This window comes from Garra rufa, chromosome 14 (assembly GCF_049309525.1).
Source record: "Garra rufa chromosome 14, GarRuf1.0, whole genome shotgun sequence".
NCBI classification, from domain to species: Eukaryota; Metazoa; Chordata; class Actinopteri; order Cypriniformes; family Cyprinidae; genus Garra; species Garra rufa.
The window spans coordinates 14,913,271-14,937,863 of NC_133374.1; the positions used below are offsets into that span (position 1 = coordinate 14,913,271).

At 39.5% G+C, this 24,593-nt stretch overlaps 3 protein-coding genes across 5 annotated transcripts in view; all 3 read left to right on the forward strand.

Moving 5' to 3' along the window:
* The first annotated feature begins 2,769 nt into the window (after window positions 1–2,769).
* On the forward strand, window positions 2,770–10,828 carry LOC141285134 (galectin-9-like). The gene is made up of 11 exons (XM_073818187.1): window positions 2,770–2,926; window positions 3,654–3,742; window positions 6,297–6,501; window positions 6,664–6,783; window positions 7,695–7,724; window positions 7,871–7,900; window positions 7,990–8,019; window positions 8,562–8,591; window positions 9,731–9,819; window positions 9,928–10,084; window positions 10,190–10,828. The coding sequence occupies exons 1-11, from the start codon at window positions 2,891–2,893 to the stop codon at window positions 10,334–10,336; spliced, it is 963 nt and encodes a 320-aa protein (XP_073674288.1). The 5' UTR covers window positions 2,770–2,890; the 3' UTR covers window positions 10,337–10,828.
* A 1,364-nt stretch (window positions 10,829–12,192) lies between these two features.
* Window positions 12,193–17,109, forward strand: LOC141284313 (galectin-5-like). The gene is made up of 7 exons (XM_073817320.1): window positions 12,193–12,210; window positions 13,426–13,514; window positions 13,625–13,778; window positions 13,951–14,070; window positions 14,199–14,284; window positions 16,376–16,532; window positions 16,963–17,109. Exons 1-7 carry the CDS (start codon window positions 12,193–12,195, stop codon window positions 17,107–17,109), a joined length of 771 nt encoding a protein of 256 aa, XP_073673421.1.
* Window positions 17,110–24,462: 7,353 nt separating this feature from the next.
* Window positions 24,463–24,593, forward strand: part of nf1a (neurofibromin 1a) — a 130,867-nt gene continuing 130,736 nt past the window's right edge. For all 3 annotated transcript variants that reach the window (XM_073818490.1, XM_073818491.1, XM_073818492.1), the window contains exon 1: window positions 24,463–24,522. In XM_073818490.1, the coding sequence (XP_073674591.1) occupies window positions 24,463–24,522 (60 nt within the window). The remainder of the gene's footprint in view (window positions 24,523–24,593) is intronic.

Here is a 24,593-nt window from a genome sequence, read left to right on the forward strand (position 1 = left end):
GACAAAAATGACAAAAACAACGCCAGTAGTAGAAAATATAACATATAAAGTGTATAAATCTCCTTTTTCTAAAGAAACCAACCGTGACACCAACAGGTAACGTTACAGCGGGAATCTGCCTCTCTCTCTGCCTCCCCTGAGTTTCTTGAGTTTTAAACAGTTGGGTAATGGAGTCAATGCCTACATCGCGATATAATTGGATATGACTGGTTATGATTGGTTCATGCAATAAATCCCGCCTCTTCTGTCCATAAATTTCGCAAATCAGTCTGAATGAACATTATGGTGTTATGGCAAAACTAATTAAAAAGTAAGTAAACCACTCACATACTTAGGCTGATTGGCTGGTTTTAGCTGGTCAACCAGCCTGGTTTTAGCTGGTCATAGCTGGTCAGCAGGCTGGTTTTAGAGGGGTTTTGGCCACTTTTCCAGCCTGGCCAGGCTGGGAAACCACCACCTAAAACCAGCCTGGCCAGGCTGGGAGACCAGCTAAATCCATCTACTTCCAGCCTAAACCAGCTAAGACCAGCCAACCAGCCTAGGCTGGTTTTAGCTGTTTTTTTCAGCAGGGAACATTCACTGAGCTTTGATGACTGATGATCTGAAATATTCAAAAAGAGTAAAGTTAATTATTTAAAAGAATAGCTAAACATACGTTCACAAATCGAACATGAGGTTTAAATTGTTACTGCCTTGAGGTTTTATTTTGGAATAAATGTAAAGTGCTTAGAAACCAGACCTGGGTTGATTACTTACAAATTGTAATCCGTTACTGATTCCAGATTACATTTTGTAGTCCGTTACATTACTCATTTTAGGTAATATAATCAGATTACTTTTAGATTACTTTGAAATTATGTAAAGTGCATTAAACATTATATTACATCAAGGTTTCCCTATAGGGTTCAAAAGGAACTGCAGGGGGTTTGTCAGTTTAATGAAAAGCAAACAATTAATCAAAAAAAAAAAAAAAATTAAAATACATAATTTTTAAAACAAAGTCCCTTTCAAGGAAAGTCTCATCACTCGGTGACCATATTTGCAATGCCTCCAGGCACAAGACCTGGAGGCATTGCTTATCTTAAAGGAACACTCCACTTTTTTTGGAAATAGGCTAATTCTCCAACTCCCCCCGAGTTAATAAGCTGATTTTTACCGTTTTGAAATCCATTCAGCCGTTCTCCTGTTCTGGCAATATCACTTGTAGCATAGCTTAGCATAGATCATTGAATCCTATTAGACCAATAGCATCGCGTTCAAAAATGACCAATGAGTTTTGGTATTTGTCCATATCACTGCGTCTGCTGCATCCATATAATGGCAGCAAACTTCCTTGAAAATTACGCCGGAATGGGAGTGTAGTTCCTAATCTTATCGGCCTAGAAAATCGCATCTTTACATTTTCCGCCGGACTTAGTACACGATATAACTACAGAACAGTCAAGTTTTAAATAGGACAAATACCAAAACTCATTGGTTATTTTTGAATGCAATGCTATTGGTCTAATAGGATTCAATGATCTATGCTAAAATATGCTAAAAGTAATATCGGCAGAACAGAAGAATGGCTGAATGGATTTCAAAATGGTGGGGAGTTGGAGAATGAGCCTATTTCCAAAAAAAGTGGAGTGTTCCTTTAATGAATGGGGGAATCCTGAAATCTCAAAAACTGCTCACTAAACTCACAATTAAACATATGTCAAATCAGAAACAAAAATATGAAGTTGACTAAAATTAACACTCTAGTCTGAGCATGAATATTTTCAAATTTACTCTGATTATGTAATCCAGATTACATGTAATCAGTTACTACCCAGCTCTGTTAGAAACACTAGCTTTAAGAGATTCATACATGGCTTTAATAAATAGAATATTAATTATATTGTTAATGTAAAAATATAAAATAGAATTGCTTTGTTTTTTTGACAGCTCCCTCAGTGTACATCTTTTTTTCCGAGTGGGGGTTCAATGTTCAGCCTTAATTGCATTTCTTTTGACCCAGAACCATCGTATGGCTCTGGTTGTAAAAAAAAAAAAAAAAAAAAAGCTAGGCTACAAATTTACAAAACAAAACACCAGGAACAAACAATTATTTTCCATTCAATGTAAAATAGGAGTTATATTTTCCTCGCCATTCAAATGCACATTCAAATTTGGTTTGGTTTTAAGACATTCTACAATCATGAAAGACATTGTTGACATCGTGACATATGAATGAGAGGATGATTAATTACTTTTATTTGTCCCTCAATGAAGGGCATATTACTTAAGACTTAACGATATAAAATGCAATTTTTGTTTACATCACAAAACATTTTAGTTTGTCTTCTCTATCCTTTTGATTAGATCAGATAATATTTTAAGCTGTGCTAGCCTATATGGTCAAGTTACAACGTGCCCCTCACATGATACAATTCGTATCGTCACGTTTCACTTCTATTCTGAAAGTATTGTGTTAATAAAACAAGACCACATTATGTGTACGGGCATAAATGAGGGAAAATACCTACTTTGAACCCCAAAGAATATCGTTTTTTACTATATATTTCGTTTTTTTCCTTATGTCAATTATATGGTGTTGCGCAATAAATTACGTTTAGCCTATTTGTTTGGAAATACAAAGGATGGGATAACATGTTTGTGAATAAACGTTTAAATTGACCAACGTTAGGAAGAGTGAAAATGTGTAGCACATCTGCAGTGGACATTGGCCAAGTTCCTATAGTTTATGGGAAACCGAAACATGACTTGTTTTTCTTCGGAAACCGGACGTCTGTAGCATACAGTAGGCGGATCTTACATTTTTGCTCTTTGTCGAACTGCTCGCTTTCCTTTTGTTCATCTCTTTGACGACACACTTAACAGTTGCAAGAAAGTAAAAGCTGATAGAATGGCTTTTTATCAACAGCAACCATTTTACAACCCGGTAAGTAACCGATTTTTAGTTTCATTTTGCAAAATAGCAAATGGCGTCATAATAAGCAATAATTTATCAGTATATCTCCTTTATTTGCAGAGTAGCCTACGTTTTTTGCTTCCTCTTTTTGAGTAATACTGTATTTAATGTTGCAGTGTGGTTTTGCATGCACAATTAAAACTCAGTTATGCAATGTTGTATGCAGTACTTCTAGGGTGAGGTTTCTTTTGTTCCTTTCTTGCATTTTATTATTATATATTTTTTTGAAGCCTAATTAAACATTTTTAAAAGTAAAAGTAAAAAGATTCAGTTCATTATAGTGTAGCTACTCACGTAGCGGGGCATGTTGTCACATGGTGTGGTGGCGTAAATTTTCACATTGGGATTTTGCCCATCAAACTTGTGAATGAAAATTACAAAATGTGAGCTTGAATTGTTATTAAAGCTTAAGTTTTGAAGACAAAATTCACGTATTTTAATTTTAAATAGGCGAATCTAATTTCGAACCAAGCGTTTGAAACCAAAAACACATTTAGTCTATGTAGTCTGTAACAGCTCTTCAACTTGAGTGAAAGATATAGCCTAAGTCATACTATCTATATAACACCCACGCCCCAATTTCGTGTAATTTATTGGTATTATTGGATATTATTAGGTATTCTTCAGGGCAAATACAGACTCAGTCCGTGCTAGAGAGTACTTATGTGTCGTATTATTACTTTTTACACCAATACAGAAAATCCCATTCACCGGCCAAATCCAGGGAGGCTTGCAGGACGGGAAGAGTATTATCCTTAGTGGACGTGTTTTACCGGGGGCTAACAGGTGAGGAATAATGTCTAATGCAGTTTTTTAAAGGATATGAATAAGGTTTATTCTCATTTAGAGTAATAAAGTGGATTAAATAACTGCACATTGCCGTACTATGGATATTACATACAGAATTATCTGTTTTTTTAGTAGTGTAGTAGTATCATGGACTCTACTCACTGACTCACTTAGGTTAATGATCAGAGGCAATGTGAGAAATGTCACAAGATGTGTGAAAATGATGGAAAGAGTGTTGTGCAAGCACAATATGCTGTTTTCCGTTAACTTACACAGCAAAAGTGTGCCATTTCAAGTGTAATTTTTTGAGCCTTGGAACTATTTTAGAACATATGTTACCCTGGACCACATAAGGGTCAATTTTTTTTAACTGAGATTTATTCATTACCCAAAAGCTGAATAAATAAGTGTCACGTTGAGAGATGAATGAGGTCAGGGTCCAAAAATGCAGGTGAGGAATATTTAATTAAACAAACAAACAAAACAAAACAAAAGGCCACACGGCACAACAAGACACGACAAGCAAGAGCAAGACTGGAGCAAGAAAGACAGACATCCGAATACACAAAACTGAAAACAGTAAACAATGCAACCTCGATGAGTGGTGGGAGAGTGGAGACTAATATAGTCCTAGGTGATTGGGAACAGCTGTGTGATCAGAGAGTGACAGGTGTGTGTGATAAGGCATGGAGTGTGGAGGGAATAGAGACAGCGACCTCCGGTGGAGGAGGGAAAACCCGCAGTACCCGCAGTCATGACAGTACCCCCTCCTCAAGGAACGGCTTCCAGACGTTCCACAAAGGCTGAGAAAAAAAATAAATCTGGAGGGAGGAGGAACGGGGGAATGGTGAACCAGGGGGAGGGATGGCGGGCCAGGCCCGTGTAACGGCAGCAGGCCCAGAGATGAAGGTTCCGGGAGGCTGGGCGAGACCAGCGTAGGGCTTGGGAGCTCGGGCAGGGCGTGACCGGACTCAGGAAAAATGTGAGCGGGCACCACCGCCCAAGGAACGTCAACGGGCACCGCCGCCAGAGGAACGCGAGCGGACACCGCCGCCAGAGGAACGTCAGCGGGCATCACCGTCAGAGGAACGTGAACGGACACCACCGCCGCCAGAGGAACGTGAGCGGGCACCGCCGCCAGAGGAACGTCAGCGGGCACCGCCGCCAGAGGAACACACACGAGCGGACACCGCCGCCGCCGGAGGAACGTGAGTGGGCACCGGAGCGGGCACCGCCGCCAGAGGAACGTGAGCTGGCCTCGCCGCCAGAGGAACATCAGTGGGCACAGCCGCCAGAGGAACATGAGCGGGCACCGCCACCAGAGGAACGTCAGCGGGCATCGCCGCCAGAGGAACGTGAGCAGGCCCCATCGCCAGAGGAACGTCAGCGGGCACCGCCGCCAGAGGAACGGCGGTGTTCCTCCGCCGGCGGTGCCCGCTGACGTGCCTCTGGCGACGGGGCCCGCTCACGTTCCTCTGGCGGCGGTGTCCGCTCGAGTTCCTCTGGCGGCGATGCCCGCTCACGTTCCTCTGCCGGCAGTGCCCGTTGACGTTCCTCGGGCGGCAGTGCCCGCTCACGTTTTTCCTGAGTCTGGTCACGCCCTGCCCGAGCTCCCAAGCCCTACGCTGGTCTCGCCCAGCCTCCTGGAACCTTCGTCTCCGGGCCTGCTGCCGTTACACGGACCTGGCTCGCCAGCTCTCCCCCTGGTTCACCATTCCCCCGTTCCTCCTCCCTCCAGATTTTTTTTTCTCGGCCTTTGTGGAACGTCTGGAAGCCGTTCCTTGAGGAGGGGGTACTGTCATGACTCTGGGCTGCGTGTTTTCCCTTCCCCACCAGAGGTCACTGTCTCCCTTCCTCCCGCACCCCACTCCACTAATTGTGCACACATGTCACACTCGTTACACCCGCAGCTGTTCCACATTATCGCCACTATTTAAGTCTTCCCTCTCCCTGCATTCTGTCTGGTTGTATTGTACTCTGATGTCTGTCTATCTTGTCTTCGGAAGTCTGTGTTCTAGCTTGTCGTGTCTTGTTGTGCCGTGTTGGCCTTTTGTTTTGTTTGTTTGTGTTGTTTTCTAATTAAAATTACCTTACCTGCACTTGGACCCTGACCTCATCTCTCACCGTGACAATAAGCTTTCGATTGATGTATGGTTGTTAGGATAGAACAGTATTTGAAATATAAGATACAACTATTTGAAAATCTGGAATCTGAAGGTGAAGATCGCCTTAAAGTTGTCCAAATGAAGTTCATAGCAATGCGTATTACTAATCAAAAATTAAGTTTTAATATATTTACAGTAGGAAATTTACTAAATATCTTAATGGAACATGATCATTACTTAATATCCTAATGATTTTTGGCATTAAAGAAAAAAAAATACAATATATTTTTGACTTGCTACAAATATACCCGTGCTACTTAAGACTGGTTTTGTGGTCCAGGGTCACATATCAGATTAGAGATGAGATGATCTGATTACACTTTCCTTGTAACATCTTCCTTGTTACCCATTCTCCCATACCTCTCTCATTCCTTTTTGTCCTGCAGGTTTCATGTGAACCTTCAGTGTGGTACTCATTCCGGGGCTGATATTGCCCTGCACTTTAACCCACGCTATGACAGCCCTGTGTGTGTGGTGCACAACACCCTCCAGAACGGGTCCTGGGGCTCAGAGGAACGCAAACACGAATCTCCCTTCAAACAGGGCCAAACATTCACCCTCCAGATCCTTGTTCAGCAGGGCACATACAAGGTACAAGATCATTCACTCTCAGATTTGCAGTTTCTAAAAAGCTTCAAAGTAGCATTAACCCATTTGGCAACTTTCTTTACAATCATCAGAATGATAAATGGTTAATTATTAGAAAGGCATTTAACCTCTTTTCATTTATGACTTTTATGATGTTCTCTCTAGATATCTACTAATGGGAAGCACTTCATGGACTATAGACACCGCATTCCTTACTCCCAGGTGAATGCCATCTCAGTGGGAGGAATGGTGGAGTTGAACTCCATTGCCTTCCAGAATCCTGCGGTGAGAACAAATATACACCCTACAGAACTTTTCTGAGAACTTCACTTTTAGAGCTAGTTTTGAAATTGTGTTTATCTTTGTCAGTATCTTTTTGGCAATGGATATATGAAGTAATGGTGACTGTTAAAACATTTATAATGTTATACAAGACTTATCTTTCAAATAAATGCAGTTCTTTTGAACTTTGAACTTTCAAATCACAAAAAAGCCCAAAGTGTTAAGTACAATTAAAATACTATAGAACTACTAATATTGTGATATACAAAATACATATGTGACCAGTCTTAAGTAGCACGGGTGTATTTGTAGTAATAGCCAAAAGTACATTGTATGGGTCAAAATTATATATTTTTCTTTTATCATTAGGATATTAAGTAAAGCCCATGTTCCATGAAGATATTTTTGGTAAATGTTCTACCATAATTATATTAAAACTTAATTTTTAATTAGTAATATGCATTGCTAAGAACTTCACTTGGACAATTGAAAGGCCATTTCTCAGTATTTAGATTTTTTAAATATTGTCACATCCTAACAAACCATACATCAATGGAAAGCTTATTTATTCAGCTTTCAGGTAATGTATAAATCTTAATTTAAACAAAATTGACCATTATGACTGGTTTTGTGGTCCAGGGTCACATATACAATAGTTATAGTTCTGGTTAGACAAGTGAAAAGTTGAAGTGAAAGTTGAAGTTGAAGTGAAAAAGGGTCCTTATTAATTATTCAAAAACTCATTTATTCATGAGTATACAAGCAATATTAAAGCAATATCTCAAGCAATATTCAATATGTGCATGTGGCTGAATCATTTTAGACCCACTGCATTCATATACACACACACATATGTAAATGATCATTTTTGCATTGCATATGACATATACATTATGGTTTTTTTTTCTTTTCAGCCCTATATACCTGCACAAACAGGGTTTCCGGTAAGTACTATCACCCTGTACTTGTAAGACAAAGATAAATATCAGCTCATCCTGTGTCTTACTTTTGAGATAAAACTCAGGTCTGTATACTAGGGAGCTTAGCTTTGCAATGTCTTTTAAATGCATTTTGTGCGTTATCTTTCCAGAGTTACATGCCACCTCAACCAGGATATCAGGTGAGAGGAAAATATCCTTGAATGACATTACATAAGAACATTATTGTAGTTTTTCTGTCATAAACAATGGCCATTTCTTTCATCTACAGCCTCAGTATGCTGTACCTCCAGCATGTGGGGTAAGTGGTTGTTACTTTATGAATGATATGTCTTGTGACACCTTTATGGTGCTCAACTGAGAGCAAAGGTTCTTGCCTTTAGGTTATAAATGTGTCTTTTATGATTTAATTGATGCTCTACAAAACCCATGCAATGCTTTATTGGATTCTATAACCATTTAAAGACCTCCAACACAATGTAAATGAAAGGTTAGACGAAAACTGCATATGAAAGAACTGTTAGAAAGTGTGTAATGAAAGGTTAATGTGTAAACTGTTGCTGTAGATAAAGATTACTTCTACTTCACGTCTGCTGAATGTTAGTGACGCAACTTCCTGTTTTTATTAGCAGACCATATCAGCATTTGTAATGTTGTTAATAATGAGTAATTTATTTTATATCATTCTAATCTCATGTGTTGAACGTGTTCACTAAGGTGCTGTGTTATTTGATCTAGCGTGGCATTTCCAGTCTCCCATATCTTTCAGTAACAGTTATGTGGTCACGTTGTGTTTGTTCTGTATGAGGAAGTGATACTAATAAAGTGTTTTTCTACCAACAGTTCCCAGCATACCCATCTGCACCCAACTATGTAAGAGCAACTCTCACCACAGGAAATAACAGGAAATCACTCTACCATACACAGCTAAAAGTCATGCATTAGATATGAAATGTGTGAAAATCTGTGCTTTCAGAGTAACACAGTGAAAGCGGTTTTTGAACAAGTTTTGAACCTTTTGATTTAGTGGATTTTATTATTTAGCATGAATCCACATGTTCATGAGCTTTGATGGCCACTCTAAGACATTCACCTTTTTGCTTTTTTTATTCATTAACTAATAATATTCTAATAAGATTTTAAAAGTGTACTTACAGTTGAAGTCAAAAGTTTACATACCCCTTGCAGAATCTGCAAAATGTTAATTATTTTACCAAAATAAGAGGGATCACACAAAATGCATGTTTCTTTTATTTAGTACTGAACTTAATAAGATATTTCACATAAAAGATGTTTACAATAGTCCACAAGAGAAAATAATGGTTGAATTTATAAGAATGACTCTGTTCAAAAGTTTGCATACACTTGATTCTTAATATTGTTGTTACCTGAATGATCCACAGCTGTGTTTTTTTGTTCAGTGAGCTCCTTGTTTGTCCTGAACAGTTAAAACTTCTTGCTGTTCTTCAGAAATATCATTCAGGTCCCACAAATTCTTTGTTTTTTCAGCATTTTTGTGTGTTTGAACCCTTTCCAACACTGACTGTATGATTTTGAGATCCATCTTTTTACACTGACGACAACTGAGGGGCTTGTATGCAACTATTACAAAAGGTTCAAATGCTCACTGATGCTTCAGAAGGAAAAACGATGCATTAAGAGCCAGGGGTGTAAACTTTTGAACAGAATGACGATGCTTCCATTTTTCTTTTTTGCCTAAATGATCATATATTTTCAATTAGTACTGCCCTTCAGTTCATGTTTTCCAGAAGACAAAATTTACCCTGATCTTTAAATTCAAAAAGTAATGCATTGTATTTCCATTTGAGGCATCAGCGAGCGTTTAAAGGTGCAAACTTTTGACTTCAACTGTTGCTTTGCATAAATATTTTCAAGTTCTAGATGTTGTTTATAAAACCAGTGTCACTTTTTTAATCAAGCATTTTTGATTTACATTTTAATCAAACAGTATTACATGGCTTTAATGTCTTTTTATTTTGACTTACACTTAGACTATCCCGTACAAAACTGTGATCAATGGTGGACTTCATGTTGGCAAAAACATTGTCATCAATGGAGTTATCAACCCCAGTGCTCACAGGTTAGATATCAGATAAGACAGTTATTTTAATTGTAACTAATTTTACATATTTAAAAAAAAAAATTAAGATGTACTGTAAGTCTGCTGTTCTTCTACTTCCACCATCAGAATAGCATTTAACCTGCGCTACAGAAGTGGGATTGCTTTGCATTATAATATTCGTTTCGATGAGAGACTGGTGGTGCGCAACACCAATCAGATGGAGCAGTGGGGTCCAGAGGAACGAAACGGAGGCTTGCCATTTCAAAGAGGACAACCTTTTCAGGCAGGCAGACTTACAATACATCCACGAACACATATTGCTGCTGTTAAGAGCTGTCATTGTGACTTGAAAATAATATTACTCGTGTGGTTTGTATGTGTGTTACAGGTCACCATCTCCTGCAATCCCCATCATTACAACATTTTTGTGAATGGCAATCAAGCACACACCTACAAACATCGCTACACACAGCTGAACGACATTGATATTTTGGAGATTACTGGAGATCTGCAGCTGACTTTAGTGCAGGTTTAATTAGTAAGTCTCTTTCAAAAGAAAGATAAGTGAAAGCATTGCTAGTTGTTAAAAATGGCTGAATGTAAACATGAACAGCACTGTGATTTTGCTACTTCAAATTAACATAAAACCTTTTTTGTACTATGTTTGGCTTTCTGTACAATCTTACAAAAATAAAAGTTCCAAAAGTTGTTTTTGCAGTGATGCCACAGAATAACCATTTTGGTTCCCCAAAGAAACTTTCAGTGAACAGTTCTTGAAAGAAATATTTTTAGGAACATTTTTAAAATCTAAAGAACCTTTTTCAAATACAAAGAACCTTTTTTGCATTTGAAAGGTTCAATGGATGTTCAAGGTTCTTCATGGAACCTTTGATGCCAATAAAGAACCTTTATGTTTAGTAGTGTATGCAAGTTATGTATTTGGTATTACAGTTTATATTTGCCTATAACTGTCTGCATGTTTAAACTTATAAACTACTAAAACAAAATAAAAGCATGTTATAAAATATCCAAATATTCCAATGAATGTTTCTTATACAGTACTAGTCAAAAGTTTTTGGACAGTAAGATTTTTAATGTTTTTAAAAGAAGTCTCTTCTGCTCACCAAGCCTGCATTTATTTGATCCAAAGTACAGCAAAAACAGTACTAATGTGAAACATTTTTACAATTTAAAATAACTGTTTTCTATCTGAATATATTTTATATTTTTGTGATCAAAGCTACATTTTCAGCATCTTTACTCCAGTGTTCAGTGTCACATGATCCTTCAGAAATCATTCTAATATGCTGATTTGGTTGTCTCTTATCTAGATTTGCATTTTAGCTGTCTGGCAGACAACACTCCCAATTAATTTCCAGGTTATGTCCATAGATATGGGTATAGGTATATCTACCCAAAAAGTGCAAAAAATCCACTGTATGTCTTAGATATCCACCAATGATTGTGGCCCTCATGCATTTTTGGTTATATTATCAGGCATCATGTTTTCATTATCATTGTTGTGCCAACAGTAGCCTACATGACTGTCTCTGGACTATTGTTATCTGTCTTTTACACTTGTTTACATTTTAGCTATAGGACAAAACATTTCAAGGTAGATTCTAGTCATTTCCAGGTAAGTATATGTACCCAGAATCAAATTTGTCATATACAGTATGTATATTATATGGGAGGCCATCATGTATTATGATTACATTATCTTGTATGCAATTAAAATGAATTTATAAATAAATAAAAATTGTGAGAATACTGAATACTGACTATTATTTTAATGACCCCATAGTATTATCATTCTTTTGGATTTCAATATTTTTGACACTGTTCCATTATTTGGTGCCCTTTCAAAAGCTATTTCTTTGTATCTTATTTAAGCGTAAAGGTACATATACCCGAATTGCACTTTTGAAGGGGTCCCTCCCTTGTGACAGTTTTTGTAAATTTTTCTGAGAGTGTGTGTTGTCTGCTCCTGTCCAGGTTTAAATTTTAGTTGTCTGGCAGACATTTCCAGGTAATTTCCAGGTAGGTATATCTACCCAAAAAGCTCAAGTATTCCACTGTATACGTAGATAACCACCAATGTTTGTGTCCCTCATGCCTCATGCATTTTTGGTCATATTATCAGGCAGCCATTGTTTTCATTTTAGGTTTCTGGCAGACAATATTTGAATGCAGATTCCAGTAATTTCCAGGTAGGTATATCTACTCAGAATCGTGTATTACCTATGTATAATAAATGGGAGGGCTTAAAAATCACAGGTATATATGCTACTCAACATCATGCTTTACCATGCTTGTGCTCCAACCTTGGTCTTAAATACTCAGCTGAAGATTGCATTAAGATTGCAATAGAATAAGAACTGTCAGCAAGAGATGGCAATCTATAAACCAGTAAGTGATATTTTTAATATTAGCCTCTATAATGAGGTTTCTTGTTATGGTACAGTTATAGACAATAACCTACAGTTGAAGTCAAAAGTTTACGTACACCTTGTAGAATCTGCAAAATGTTAATTCTTTTACCAAAGTAAGACAGATCATACAAAATGCATGTTACTGTTTATTTAGTAATAAGATAATTTAATAATAAGATATTTCACATAAAAGACATTTACATAGTCCACACGAGAAAATAGTTGATTTTATACAAATGACCCTGTTCAAAAGTTTGCATACACTTGATTCTTAATACTGTTGTTACCTAAAGGAATATGCAACTATGACAGAAGGTTCAAATGCTCATTGATGCTTCAAAAGGAAACACAATGCATTATGAGCCAGGGGTGTAAACTTTTGAATGGAATGAGGATATGGACATTTTTCTAATTTTGCCTAAATATCTTTTTCTTTTTTCATTTAGTACTGCCCTTCAGAATCTACATAAGATACTTATATGTTCCCCAGAAGACAAAATAAGTTAAATTTACCCTCATCTTCAAATTCAAAAGGTGTTCACCCCCGACTCTTAATGCATCATTTTCCTTTTCAGGAGCATCAGTGAGCATTTGAACCTTCTGTAATAGTTGCATATGAGTCCCACAGTTGTCCTCATTGTGAAAAGATGGATCTCAAAATCATACAGTCACTGTTGGAGAGGGTTCAAATACACAAAAATGCTGAAAAAACAAAGAATTTGTGGGACCTGAAGGATTTTTTTTGAAGAACAGCAGGTAGTTTAACTGTTCAGGACAAACAAGAGACTTATGAACACCTACCACCAAGCAAAAAATAAAATAAAGTAAATAAAAAACAGCTGTGGATCATTCAGATAACAACACAGTATCAATAAGTGTACATTGTGTAAACTTTTGAACAGGGTCATTTTTATAAATTAACATGCATTTTGTATGACCCCTTTTATTTTGGTCAAACACTTAACTTTTTGCAGATTCTGATTCTGTAAACTTTTGACTTCAACTGTATAAATGTATATATCTATTCATATGCACCAATATTTATGCCATATTTAAACCTGCCTGGGTGCATCTTATTTGAAGTTTTTTGTTGTTGTTGTTATTTTATCTGCCAGATATTTTTCATTATTATCACTGATATTCAAAACAAAAATGCACAAATATCATTACAATACGCACATCTCCAACAAAGACAATCCCAATTACATCGATCGAGGGAGGCTTGCAGGAAGGGAAGAGTGTTATCATAATTGGACGGATTTTACCAGGTGATTCCAACAGGTGATTATTATTTTTCATCTTAATCTTAAAGGACAAATTAATCTCAGTGTTTTATTTAAAGGAATATTACAATGGATGTTCATAATTCCTAGTCATTCTGTGTTCTGCAGATTACATGTGAACCTTCAGTGCGGTTCTGATTCTGACGCTGATATTGCTCTGCACATAAACCCATGCTTTGAGAATGGCAGTGGACATATAGTGTACAACACCAACCAGAATGGTAGCTGGGGCTCCAAACTATCCACGCCTGACTCTCCTATTGTCAAAGACAAACTGTTCGCCATCTCTCCATGCCTAGACTCTTTTTTATTTGGATGTACCTATTATGTCACATACAGAATCGATAGTTCACCACTGTACTGTTTGTCTTCTAGCAGAATGAAAATAACGATTGATTTCTATTGTTTTGCTTATTATACAATGCTCTCTATAGATAAGTGCCAATGGGAAACACTTAATGGACTATAAACACCTTATTCCAATCACTAAAGTGAACACCATCTCAGTGGACCAAAACATCAAGCTGGAGTTTATTGGCTACCAGAATTCTCTGGTTAGTATAAGAAAAAATCACTTCCACTATTAAGCATGTGATAATGCATGATTGGCCTGTCTTTTATTTTGTTAAGTATTATATTTTCTACATTACACAGTTTCATAAAATCTTTTTACTGTACACAGGTGGTCCCGTACAAAACCCTGATCAATGGTGGGCTACAGCCTGGCAATGGCATTGTCATTTATGGAGTTCCTAATGACTCTGAAAGGTTAGATAAAAACCTTACGCACAAGAGAATACACTTTTCACATAAACACATTTACAGTACCTTGCGAAAGTATTCATACCCCTTCATTTTTTCATGTTTTGTTATGTTGCTGCCTTATGTTAAACTGCTTTAAATTACACTTTTCTACACCAATCTACACTCCATTTACTATAATGGCAAAGCAAATAAGTTTTTAACATCTTTGCACGTTTATTAAAAATAGAACACTTAAATCATTCCACTGCATAACTAGTCATACCTTTATCTGGGACAGTTGGAATTTTGCTCAGGAGCATTCATATTGCTTGTAGATGTTACTTCAGTTTGACTGAAGTTAGCCTATTGGAAAAATTAACAATGTGTATGATTTGGAAAGGCACACATGTCTTAATAAAAGGTCTAAGGCATATCAGAGCAAAAAGCAAGCCCTGAGGTCACAAGAACTGCCTGCAGAGCATCAACAGGATTGCGTCATACATCTGGGGAAGAGTTCAGAAAACATTCTGCTCCATAGAAGGTTCACAGAAGCATGAAATCTCCATTAGCCTAATGGAAGAAGTTTGCAACAACCAGGACTCTTTCTAGAGCTGGCCTCCTGGCCAAACTGAGCAATTGATGGAGAAGGGCTTTTGGACTAGTGACCAAGAACCTGCTAGCCACTCTAGTTGAGCTCCGTGATCATATGTGGAGATACAGTAGAAGAAACGTACAGAAGGACAAACATCACTGCAACACTCCACCAATCCACTTTTTATGGTGGTGTGGCCAAACTTAATCCTCTCCTCAGTGATAACACATGAAAACACAGTTGGAATTTGCAAAAAACACCAAAAGGACTTGAACCCAATCAAACATTTCTGGAAAAACCTTAAAATGTCCGTCTGCCCCCATCCAAGCTGATGGAGTTTGAGAGGTGGTGAGGAGAAGAAGCTCAGATAATTGCCAAATGCAGATATGCAATGCTTGTTGCATCATAGCCAAAAGACTTGAGGCTGTTTCAGCTAAGTTCTTAGTTACAGGTCTGAATACTTATGCTTTTGTGACAATTCTGTTTTTGCTTTGTCATTATAGTGTATGGAGTGTAGACTGATGTGGGAAAAAAGTAATTTAAAACAGTTTAACATAAGGCAGCAACATAACATAATGTGAAAAAAAAATAAAGGGTATGAATACTTTCGCAAGGCACTGTACATACATTTTTTTGTAAACATGCACTGGTGTCTAATTTTATTTCATTTTTTTGCATTTTTTGCAATTTGCATTTGATCAAAAACATATGAAAACAGTAATATTGTAACCATTTTTCTCTATTATAGATCAGTGCCTTAAACCCTCCCTCACTGAGCTCAAACAGTCGGAATACGATCGCCATTGTGTGACTCAGGTGCAGAGGAAGACTCTAAATGAGTGATTGAGGTGCTCTGTTGTTGGATGTAATAATGAACATAGCAGTAGTCATTTACAACATCTGAAGATGCAGAGGTTTAACGTTGCTTTCGATCCCGATCTACATATGCGTCTAGTTCGTGCGAATTGTTCCTTATACAGCTTCACCCAAAGCAGAAGTGAGTATAAGGATTTTTTATGCATCTTTGCAAATGGGCTTTCTAAATAATATTTGTTGGCAAGTTTTGCCGATAAACACTGCTAAATGCAGCTAAAGTAAACATTATAGCTCCTAATCCCTCAGCAGAGAGGGGCGGGGCGAGCAGAGCTCATTTGCATTTAAAGGGCCCATGCCTAATATGAGCTGATATTTTGCAGAGCTGAATTTGACAAGGTAAAAGGGTGTTTTTTTTTTTACACAACTATTGAGAATTTTTAACCAAAGTATATTAGAGACTTTTCATTAAGACCCTAAAGAATCATATGAACTTGTGGAAAATGGGCATCCGATGACCCCTTTAAAAATATATGAAAATAGAAATTTGTTGTTTTATATCGTAATACTGTAATTCAGATTTTATTGCATTTTGAACAAATAAAGCAGCTTTGGTGAGCATAAGAGACATTTTTCAAAAACATAGTGTACAAACATACAGTTTATGTATGTGATGACATATCCACTCTTCTGTTTTTATTCTTTATTAGGGTAGAGTTTAATCTGCTCCACAGGTATGGCATTGCATTTCACTACCTATCCCTTTTTGATGAGAATATGGTTGTCCGCAATACCTCAGAGAATGGAAAATGGGGGGCAGAAGAAAGAAGTGGAGGCGTGCCTTTTATGAAAGGTCAGCTATTTCAGGTAGGCATATGCTCACATCCTCATGGTACCTACTTTTCTGTTGAAATGACAGCAATAGATTTTTTTCTTTGTTTTATATTTGATACAAATCTGAAAAGTCTACTTGATACTGGAATGGTTCACCCAAAAAAGAAAAATCATTTGCTTACCTTCATGTTGCTCCAAATCCGTAATACTTTAGTTCTGAAACAAAAAAAGAAGCCATGGTTAAATAGACAAAAATATTTTATGTAAATGTAAAAATGTAACAAACATATCTCATTTATGTTCCAAAAATAAGCAAAAGGCTTTGGGGTTTGGAATGACACAAGGGCAAGTAAATGGTAAATGACGATAGAATTTTCTTTCTTTTTCTGTGTAGAATAGAAATTTGTTTGTGATTTGAAAACAAACACTTAATCTCACTGTCAGTTTTAAATGTGTGATTCAGGTCAAAATCTCCTGCAATGCAGAGCAGTACGATGTTTCAGTGAATGGCCAGCAAGCACACACTTACAAGCATCGCTTTACTGAATTGGAGGACATTGATGTCTCTGAAGTTTATGGAGAGCTACAGTTGATTTTTGTGCACGTCTAATAAGGATCCAGCTTTACAGCAAGTGTATATTTAAAACTAACGCAAATAAATTGAAATACTTTCACAGGTTTGACCTGTATTACGGTTTAAGCGTTCTTGTCTGTAAAAATCACTTCTTTTTACAGGTGTGATTATTTTTGAAGAGTAAGAGAAAAATCCAAGAATTCTTTTTAATAATAAAGGAATATGTAAGGAATTTCTAATTATGAATGGAATAGAGTTTACAATTAAAAATTATTTTCAGCCAGTAGAATATCTTTGAGGTTGATGGGACATTTGGCAAATGGAATTAGACTAAGAGATGCAAAATGGTGGGTCTTGAATCTTAAAGAAGTTCACTTTTAGAACAACAATGTACAGATAATGTACTCACCCCCTTGTCATCCAAGATGTTCGTGTCTTTCTTTCTTCAGACGTAAAGAAACTATGTTTTTTGAGGAAAACATTTAGTCCATATTGTCAGAGTGTCACCCACACGAACCACGCCCTCTGAAGCACCACCCACTCGTTCCAATTCACCTGATTACTGACTGTGCACACCTGACGTCACTTCCCTCTGCTCTATATATACCCGGAACCTCCAGACACTCATGGTCTGGTCTACAGATCGCACTCCATGATTGCCCTGCTCCCCTGGACTCCTTTGGACTCTGGTTCCCTCTATGTTCCCGTGGACTCTCTATCTAATACCCAGGACTGTTCAGATAAGAATACTTACCGTCACATTCATCTCTGCCAATGTTTACAACTTACCTGCTGTGTTAAATAAACTTACCTTCATTTTATACTTGCCTCCGTCTCTGCCTTCATCCTTGTGTGTGACAGAAGACCAGACCACACAATTATGAGCACCGAAGAAACCCCTGCACTGAATCCCTTCACCGAACTCATCCATGCCTTCAAAGCGGCGATTACCCCATCAACCACGCCGCCATCTGCCTCAGGAAGTCCCATGGCCTTACCAACAACATTTGCTGGAGAAGCGGCTGAGTGCAGCGGTTTCCTGTTACAGGTTGATCTTTACATCCGGATGCAACCACAACAGTTTCCTACAGAAGACGCTAAGGTAGCATTTCTAATTTCTCTCCTCACCGGTAAAGCTTTACAATGGGCTAAAGCCATATGGAATGCGGATAATCCCATTATTCACTCTTTTGAGCAGTTTACCAGTCATTTCTCTGTAGTATTCAGCACAACTACAAGCATTCTCTCCGTTTCTGATCAACTATTCCGATTACAACAAGGATCTTCTTCAGTGCATGACTACACTCTGCATTTTCGCACGCTGGCGGCAACTAGTGGCTGGAACGAGATCGCATTGCTGGGCGCCTACAGGCAAGGTTTACATCCAGACATTCGAGCCGCCATGGCTTTGTACGATGACTCCATCAGGCTGGAAACTTTTCTACAACGAACCACTCAGGTATCCCAGCGACTAGCCGCCTGCCAGCCTGCTCAAACCGCTCCTCAGCCCGCTAATGTGGCAGCTTGCTCTCCAGTACCAGAACCCATTCTCATCGATTCCACCAGACTCTCACGGACCGAACGTCATCGTCGCCTCACTTCCGGCCTCTGCCTATACTGCGGCAAACCTGGTCATCTCCTTCACAACTGCCCCATCAGACCCCCACGTCCCGTGGTGAGTACCATTCAATCTGAAATAGAAACCGCTCAACTTACATTAATACCTGTGACGGTTCATACTGCTGAATGCACTCTCCCCTTCTCTGCTCTCAATGACTCAGGAGCATCAGGAAACTTCATTTCGCAAGACTGTTTAGATGTCCTACATCTACCTCGTCAACGCCATCATCCTGAATATGCTGTGAAGACCATTCAGGGAAAACCACTGGGACGTGGGCGGATTCGATACTCTTCACCGGTTGTCACCCTTCAGATTGGATTGTTTCATCAAGAGAAAATTAAGTTCCTGGTACTGGAGAATTCCACTGTTGATATCATTCTCGGACGACCCTGGCTTCACCTCCACCATCCTGAACTCCGCTGGGATCCATGTGACATCATCAGTTGGAGTAAGCATTGCTATCAGAACTGTATATCTTCACAACTCCCCCCTGTGTCTGTTCCTGTCTCTCTCGCCTCCACTAGAATTGAAAGTCCGGACACGACTACCTTGACGGAGATCCCAGCGGAGTATCTCGATTATCAGGATGTTTTCAGCAAGCAAGCTGCCACCCTCTTTCCTCCACATCGGCCATGGGACTATGCTATTGATCTGCTACCTGGGGCTCAATTACCCAAGGGACGGGTCTACCCACTGTCCAACCCGGAGCGCCAGATGATGGAGTACATTAAGGAAGCCCTAGCTCAAGGATTCATCCGACCATCTACTTCTCCGGCCGCTTCCAGCTTCTTCTTCATGGGTAAGAAGGATGGAGGTCTCCGTCCCTGTATTGATTACCGTCAGCTCAACTCTCAGATTATTCAACAGCCATATCCACTACCACTCGTCCCTGCCACCCTCGAAGAACTCCGTGGGGCTCACATCTTCTCCAAGCTGGACCTGCGGAGTGCGTACAACCTCGTTCGTATTCGTGAGGGAGACGAGTGGAAGACGGCCTTCATTACACCAACTGGCCACTACAAATATCTTGTCATGCCCTATGGTTTGTCCATCAGTCCCTCAGTCTTCCAAACGTTTATGAACGAGGTGTTCTGGGAATTTCTGCACAAATTTGTGGTGGTGTATATTGACGATATTCTCATTTATTCCCGGAACCAGGCCGAACATCGCCAGCGTGTCCGTCAGGTCCTCCAGGTTCTTCGTGAACACCATCTCTTCCTGAAGCTGGAGAAGTGTGAGTTCCACATGCAAGCCGTACAGTTCCTGGGCTATAACATCAGCCCCGAGGGTGTGCAGATGGACCAGCAGAAGGTCCAAGCCATCCAGAATTGGCCTCAACCTAACACCATCAAGGAACTACAGAACGGAACCCGAACATGTCATACCCCCAGCACTGATTGTTAGCCCCATCCAATGGGACGTTGACACCTGGATCCGAGACGCCACTCTCCAAGAGCCCGCTCCGCCGGAGTGTCCAGAGGGTAAAATCTACGTCCCCAGCTCCCAACGTCAACGCCTTCTGGACACGGTACATCAGTCTCCGGGCTCTGGACACCCAGGTAGCAGAAGGACCCTCTCGCTCCTCCAATCTCGTTACTGGTGGTCCAGTATGACCCGGGATGTCAACAGGTACGTCCAGAGCTGCTCAGTCTGTGCCACTACTAACACTCCTCGTCATCTGCCCGCAGGAAAACTGGTGCCCCTTCCAATTCCGCAGCGACCCTGGTCCCACCTCGGGGTGGAATTTGTGACCGATCTCCTGGATTCAGAAGGTAATACCTGTGTGTTGGTAATTGTGGACAGATTTTCCAAATCCTGCAAGCTGATCCCTTTGCAGGGATTGCCTACAGCTATGGAAACCACCGAACTTCTGTTCCAACACGTATTTCGTCACTTTGGTCTCCCCGAGGAGATCGTGTCGGACCGGGGTCCCCAGTTCATCTCCCATGTATGGAAAGCTTTCTTTAAATCTCTTGGCATCTCTGTTCATCTCTCCTCAGGCTACCATCCGCAAACCAACGGCCAGACTGAGAGAAAGATCCAAGAGCTAGGACGGTACCTCCGGGCATACTGTTCTGAGGATCAGCACAGCTGGAGTAGGTTCCTCCCGTGGGCCGAGTACGCACAAAACTCCCTGCGTCAGGACACCATTGGACTTACACCTTTTCAGTGCGTACTCGGTTTTCAGCCTCCGCTGTTCCCCTGGACGGAGGAACCCACTCACGTTCCAGCTGTGGACTACTGGTTTCGAGAGAGTGTGGGACTCAGCCCATCACCACCTTCAAAGAGCCATCCGACGACACAAGGACTTTGCTGATGTCCGAAGGAGAGCAACACCCCAATACCAACCGGGAGATAAGGTCTGGCTCTCCACGAAGGACATCCGGCTCAGGTTACCCTGTCGCAAGCTGAGTCCCCGCTACATTGGTCCGTTCGAGATCCTGAGGCAGATTAATGAAGTGACCTACCAGCTTCAGCTCCCACCCAGGTACAGATTACATCCCACCTTTCACGTCTCACTCCTAAAACCGTTCTTTCCCTCTGCCACAGAACCCGATGAAGCTGAAGCTGGGCCCCCTCCTCCAGAGATCCTGGCTCAACCTTCGGTCTACACGGTGCAGGAGATCCTGGATTCTCGACGCCGAGGGAGACACTTAGAATATCTCATGGACTGGGAGGGGTATGGACCCGAAGAAAGATCCTGGGTGGCCAGAGAGGACATCCTGGACCCTCAACTCCTGGCCGACTTCCACCACAACCACCCTGAGTGCCCTGCCCCCTCGCGGTCGTGGTCGCCCTCGGCGTCGGATTAGGGCGTCGAGAGCCGCCCCTGGAGGAGGGGGTAATGTCAGAGTGTCACCCACACGAACCACGCCCTCTGAAGCACCACCCACTCGTTCCAATTCACCTGATTATTGACTGTGCACACCTGACGTCACTTTCCTCTGCTCTATATATATACCCGGAACCTCCAGACACTCATTGTCTGGTCTACAGATCGCACTCCATGATTGCCCTGCTCCCCTGGACTACTTTGGACTCTGGTTCCCTCTATGTTCCCGCGGACTCTCTATCTAATACCCAGGACTGTTCAGATAAGAATACTTACCGTCACATTCATCTCTGCCAATGTTTACAACTTACCTGCTGTGTTAAATAAACTTACCTTCATCATTTTATACTTACCTCCGTCTCTGCCTTCATTCTTGTGTGTGACACATATAGTGGACCTCAATGATGCCCCAAGTCCAAAATTCAGTTTAAATGCAGCTTCAAACGATCCCAAATACGGTTGTAGTGGGGGAAGGAGGGTTTTATCTAGCGTGATCTTTTTTTATTATTTTTTTTTTATTTCTATACTTTTTGACCTCAAACACTTGTCTTGTCTTGCTCTGTCTGAAGACTTTAAGGCTTAAGACAGTTGGGGTAAGTCAAAAAACTACCTCCCCCCCCCCCCTACATATCTTTCAATAAATTTGAACATTTCAAATGGTCCTAATAAAACACATGCCCTCTAGTGATCGTAAGTATGCTAACTATAATAATACTGCTTTCTGTTGATGTTGTATTTAGATTGATCTCAAGGTGGCAGTAGAAGTCTGCTTTACTTTCATTACTGTATACTGTACTCTATCTAATATTATTGTATGAAAACACAATTATTCGTGAATTATATTAGTGGGTTTCATGTTCGGTTCAGCTTTCTTATTAAGTGTAAGCAATGTTTCAGGATTTTTTTAGCTTAGCAAACTCTTTGTTCATATTAGTTCACAGTGCATAACTAATGTTAACAAACACAACTTGTAATTTTAATAACGCAATAGTAAATTAACTTAGATGCTGTAGAAGTATTAATTCTTAGTTTGTTAACTATTGAATGTTATTGTCAAGTGTTACTGTTTAAATATTTAAGATACAATTTTAAAAAGTAAAATTATGAGGAACAATAGCTTTAATTTGCTAATTGTAATAAAAATACTTTTAAAAGGTGCACATACCTTTTTAAAGGGTGACAGCTATGTTTATGTTGTCTGGTATTATAAAGGGTTGCATTTAATCTGTCTGGCAAACATATCTATTCAAAAAGCGCAAATATTCCACTGTATACCTTAGATATCCACTGTACCATCTGCTCCTCCTATATTGTTGGGTTAAAGGAGAAATGGTTGCTTGGCTGTCATGTTGTTTAATGATTGTATTCACTTCTATGCAATTAAATTAACCACAAAAAACATGTTCATGGTGTGATGTTTAAGGGCAAGTGAACAATATGATAATTTGTTTTAGAAATAAAAGAACATGTATTCTTGAGATGAGATTTCTAAACAGAAATTGATCAGAGTTTATTAGTATGAGAAATGCAGTGTTATTCCTTAAATGTTTTTTTACTGAATGAATTGGAGGGGCCTAAGTCTTAAATATATGTGACCAGGGACCACAAAACACTGGTATATTTGTAGCAAAGGCCAAAAATACATTGTATGTGTCAAAATGATCAATTTTCCTTTTATGCCAAAAATCATTAGGATATTAAGTAAAGATCATGTTCCATGCAGATATTTTGTAAATTCACTACCGTAAATATATCAAAACGTTTTATTAGTAATATGCACTGTTAAGAACTTTTGAACAGCTTTAAATGCGATTTTCTCTCTTCAGTTTTTTTTTTTTTTTTTTGCACCCTCCGATTCCCGATTTTTAAATAGTTGTATTTCGGCGAAATGTTGTCTTATCCTAACAAACCATACATCGACGGAAAGCTTATTTATTAAGTTTCCAGATATAGAATAAATCTCAATTAAAAAAATGACCCATATGACTGATTTTGTGGTCCAGGGTCACATTTTTCAAACGGTCATGATATCACACACTCCCTCTAGTGACTGTAAGTAGGTTAACTATAATAATACTGCTTTCTGTTGACGTTGTGTTTAGATTGATCTCAAGGTGGCAGTAGAAGTCTGCTTTACTTTCTCATTTAAGCCATCTGCGGTCATTTATTAGCCTACTGTAACATCTATCAGTCAAACAATACTGTATTAAAACACAATAAAGTTTCGGCCTATTTAAGATGTATGACTTCAGTTTACACAATCACACCAAATAATTTAATTCAACAGTTTTTTTAAATGGTCAAATTTGTTAAACGAAAAAAGTACTCTGATTCTTGAAAATTCCATTTTATAGTGTTGCTCTTTAAATTTACTTGTATGAAATGCTACATGTTTACATGGCACAACGTCTCATTGTAATCGTTAATAAACAATGTGGAGAAGGTTTGTTTATTATTTCAGTGAAAACACACGTGTTAGTATTTTATATTAGAGGTTGACAAACCTCAAAAGTACTGTCATTTACTGAATATCATTCATAATGACACATTTTAAGAACTAAAACCGATTTGTTAACAGTGCTAAGCCTACCTGAAACAGATGGACAAATACACAAATTATTATCTATTATTCTTGTAATAGTTGTCTTGCTCTTCAGTAGCATTTCTGCGCATGCGCAGAACCCAGACTGAAGCCAGAGAGAGAGAGGAGGATTCAAACTTCCGGTGGTGTGTCATGGCGGCGTGGTGGAGTATGCTTGAAGTGAAAAACTAAACTAAACCCCCCTCCTCCCTCCACCTCCTCCTCTGTTCTCCTCCTTGATTATTTTGCGGAGCGGCTTAGGGGGTATTTGGCCCATCCGGGGCGAATCGGGAGCAGGAATCGGGATCGCAAAAGTGATTGATAGGAGACAGCGGCGAGCGCATCCGCCTGAGCATGGCGGCGCACAAGCCCGTGGAATGGGTCCAGGCCATCATTAATCGATTCGACGAACAGGTAAAGAAAACACGGGTGGGGGGATTTGACACTTCCAGGCCGAAAAAAGCGAGCGTGCAAACGAGGCATTT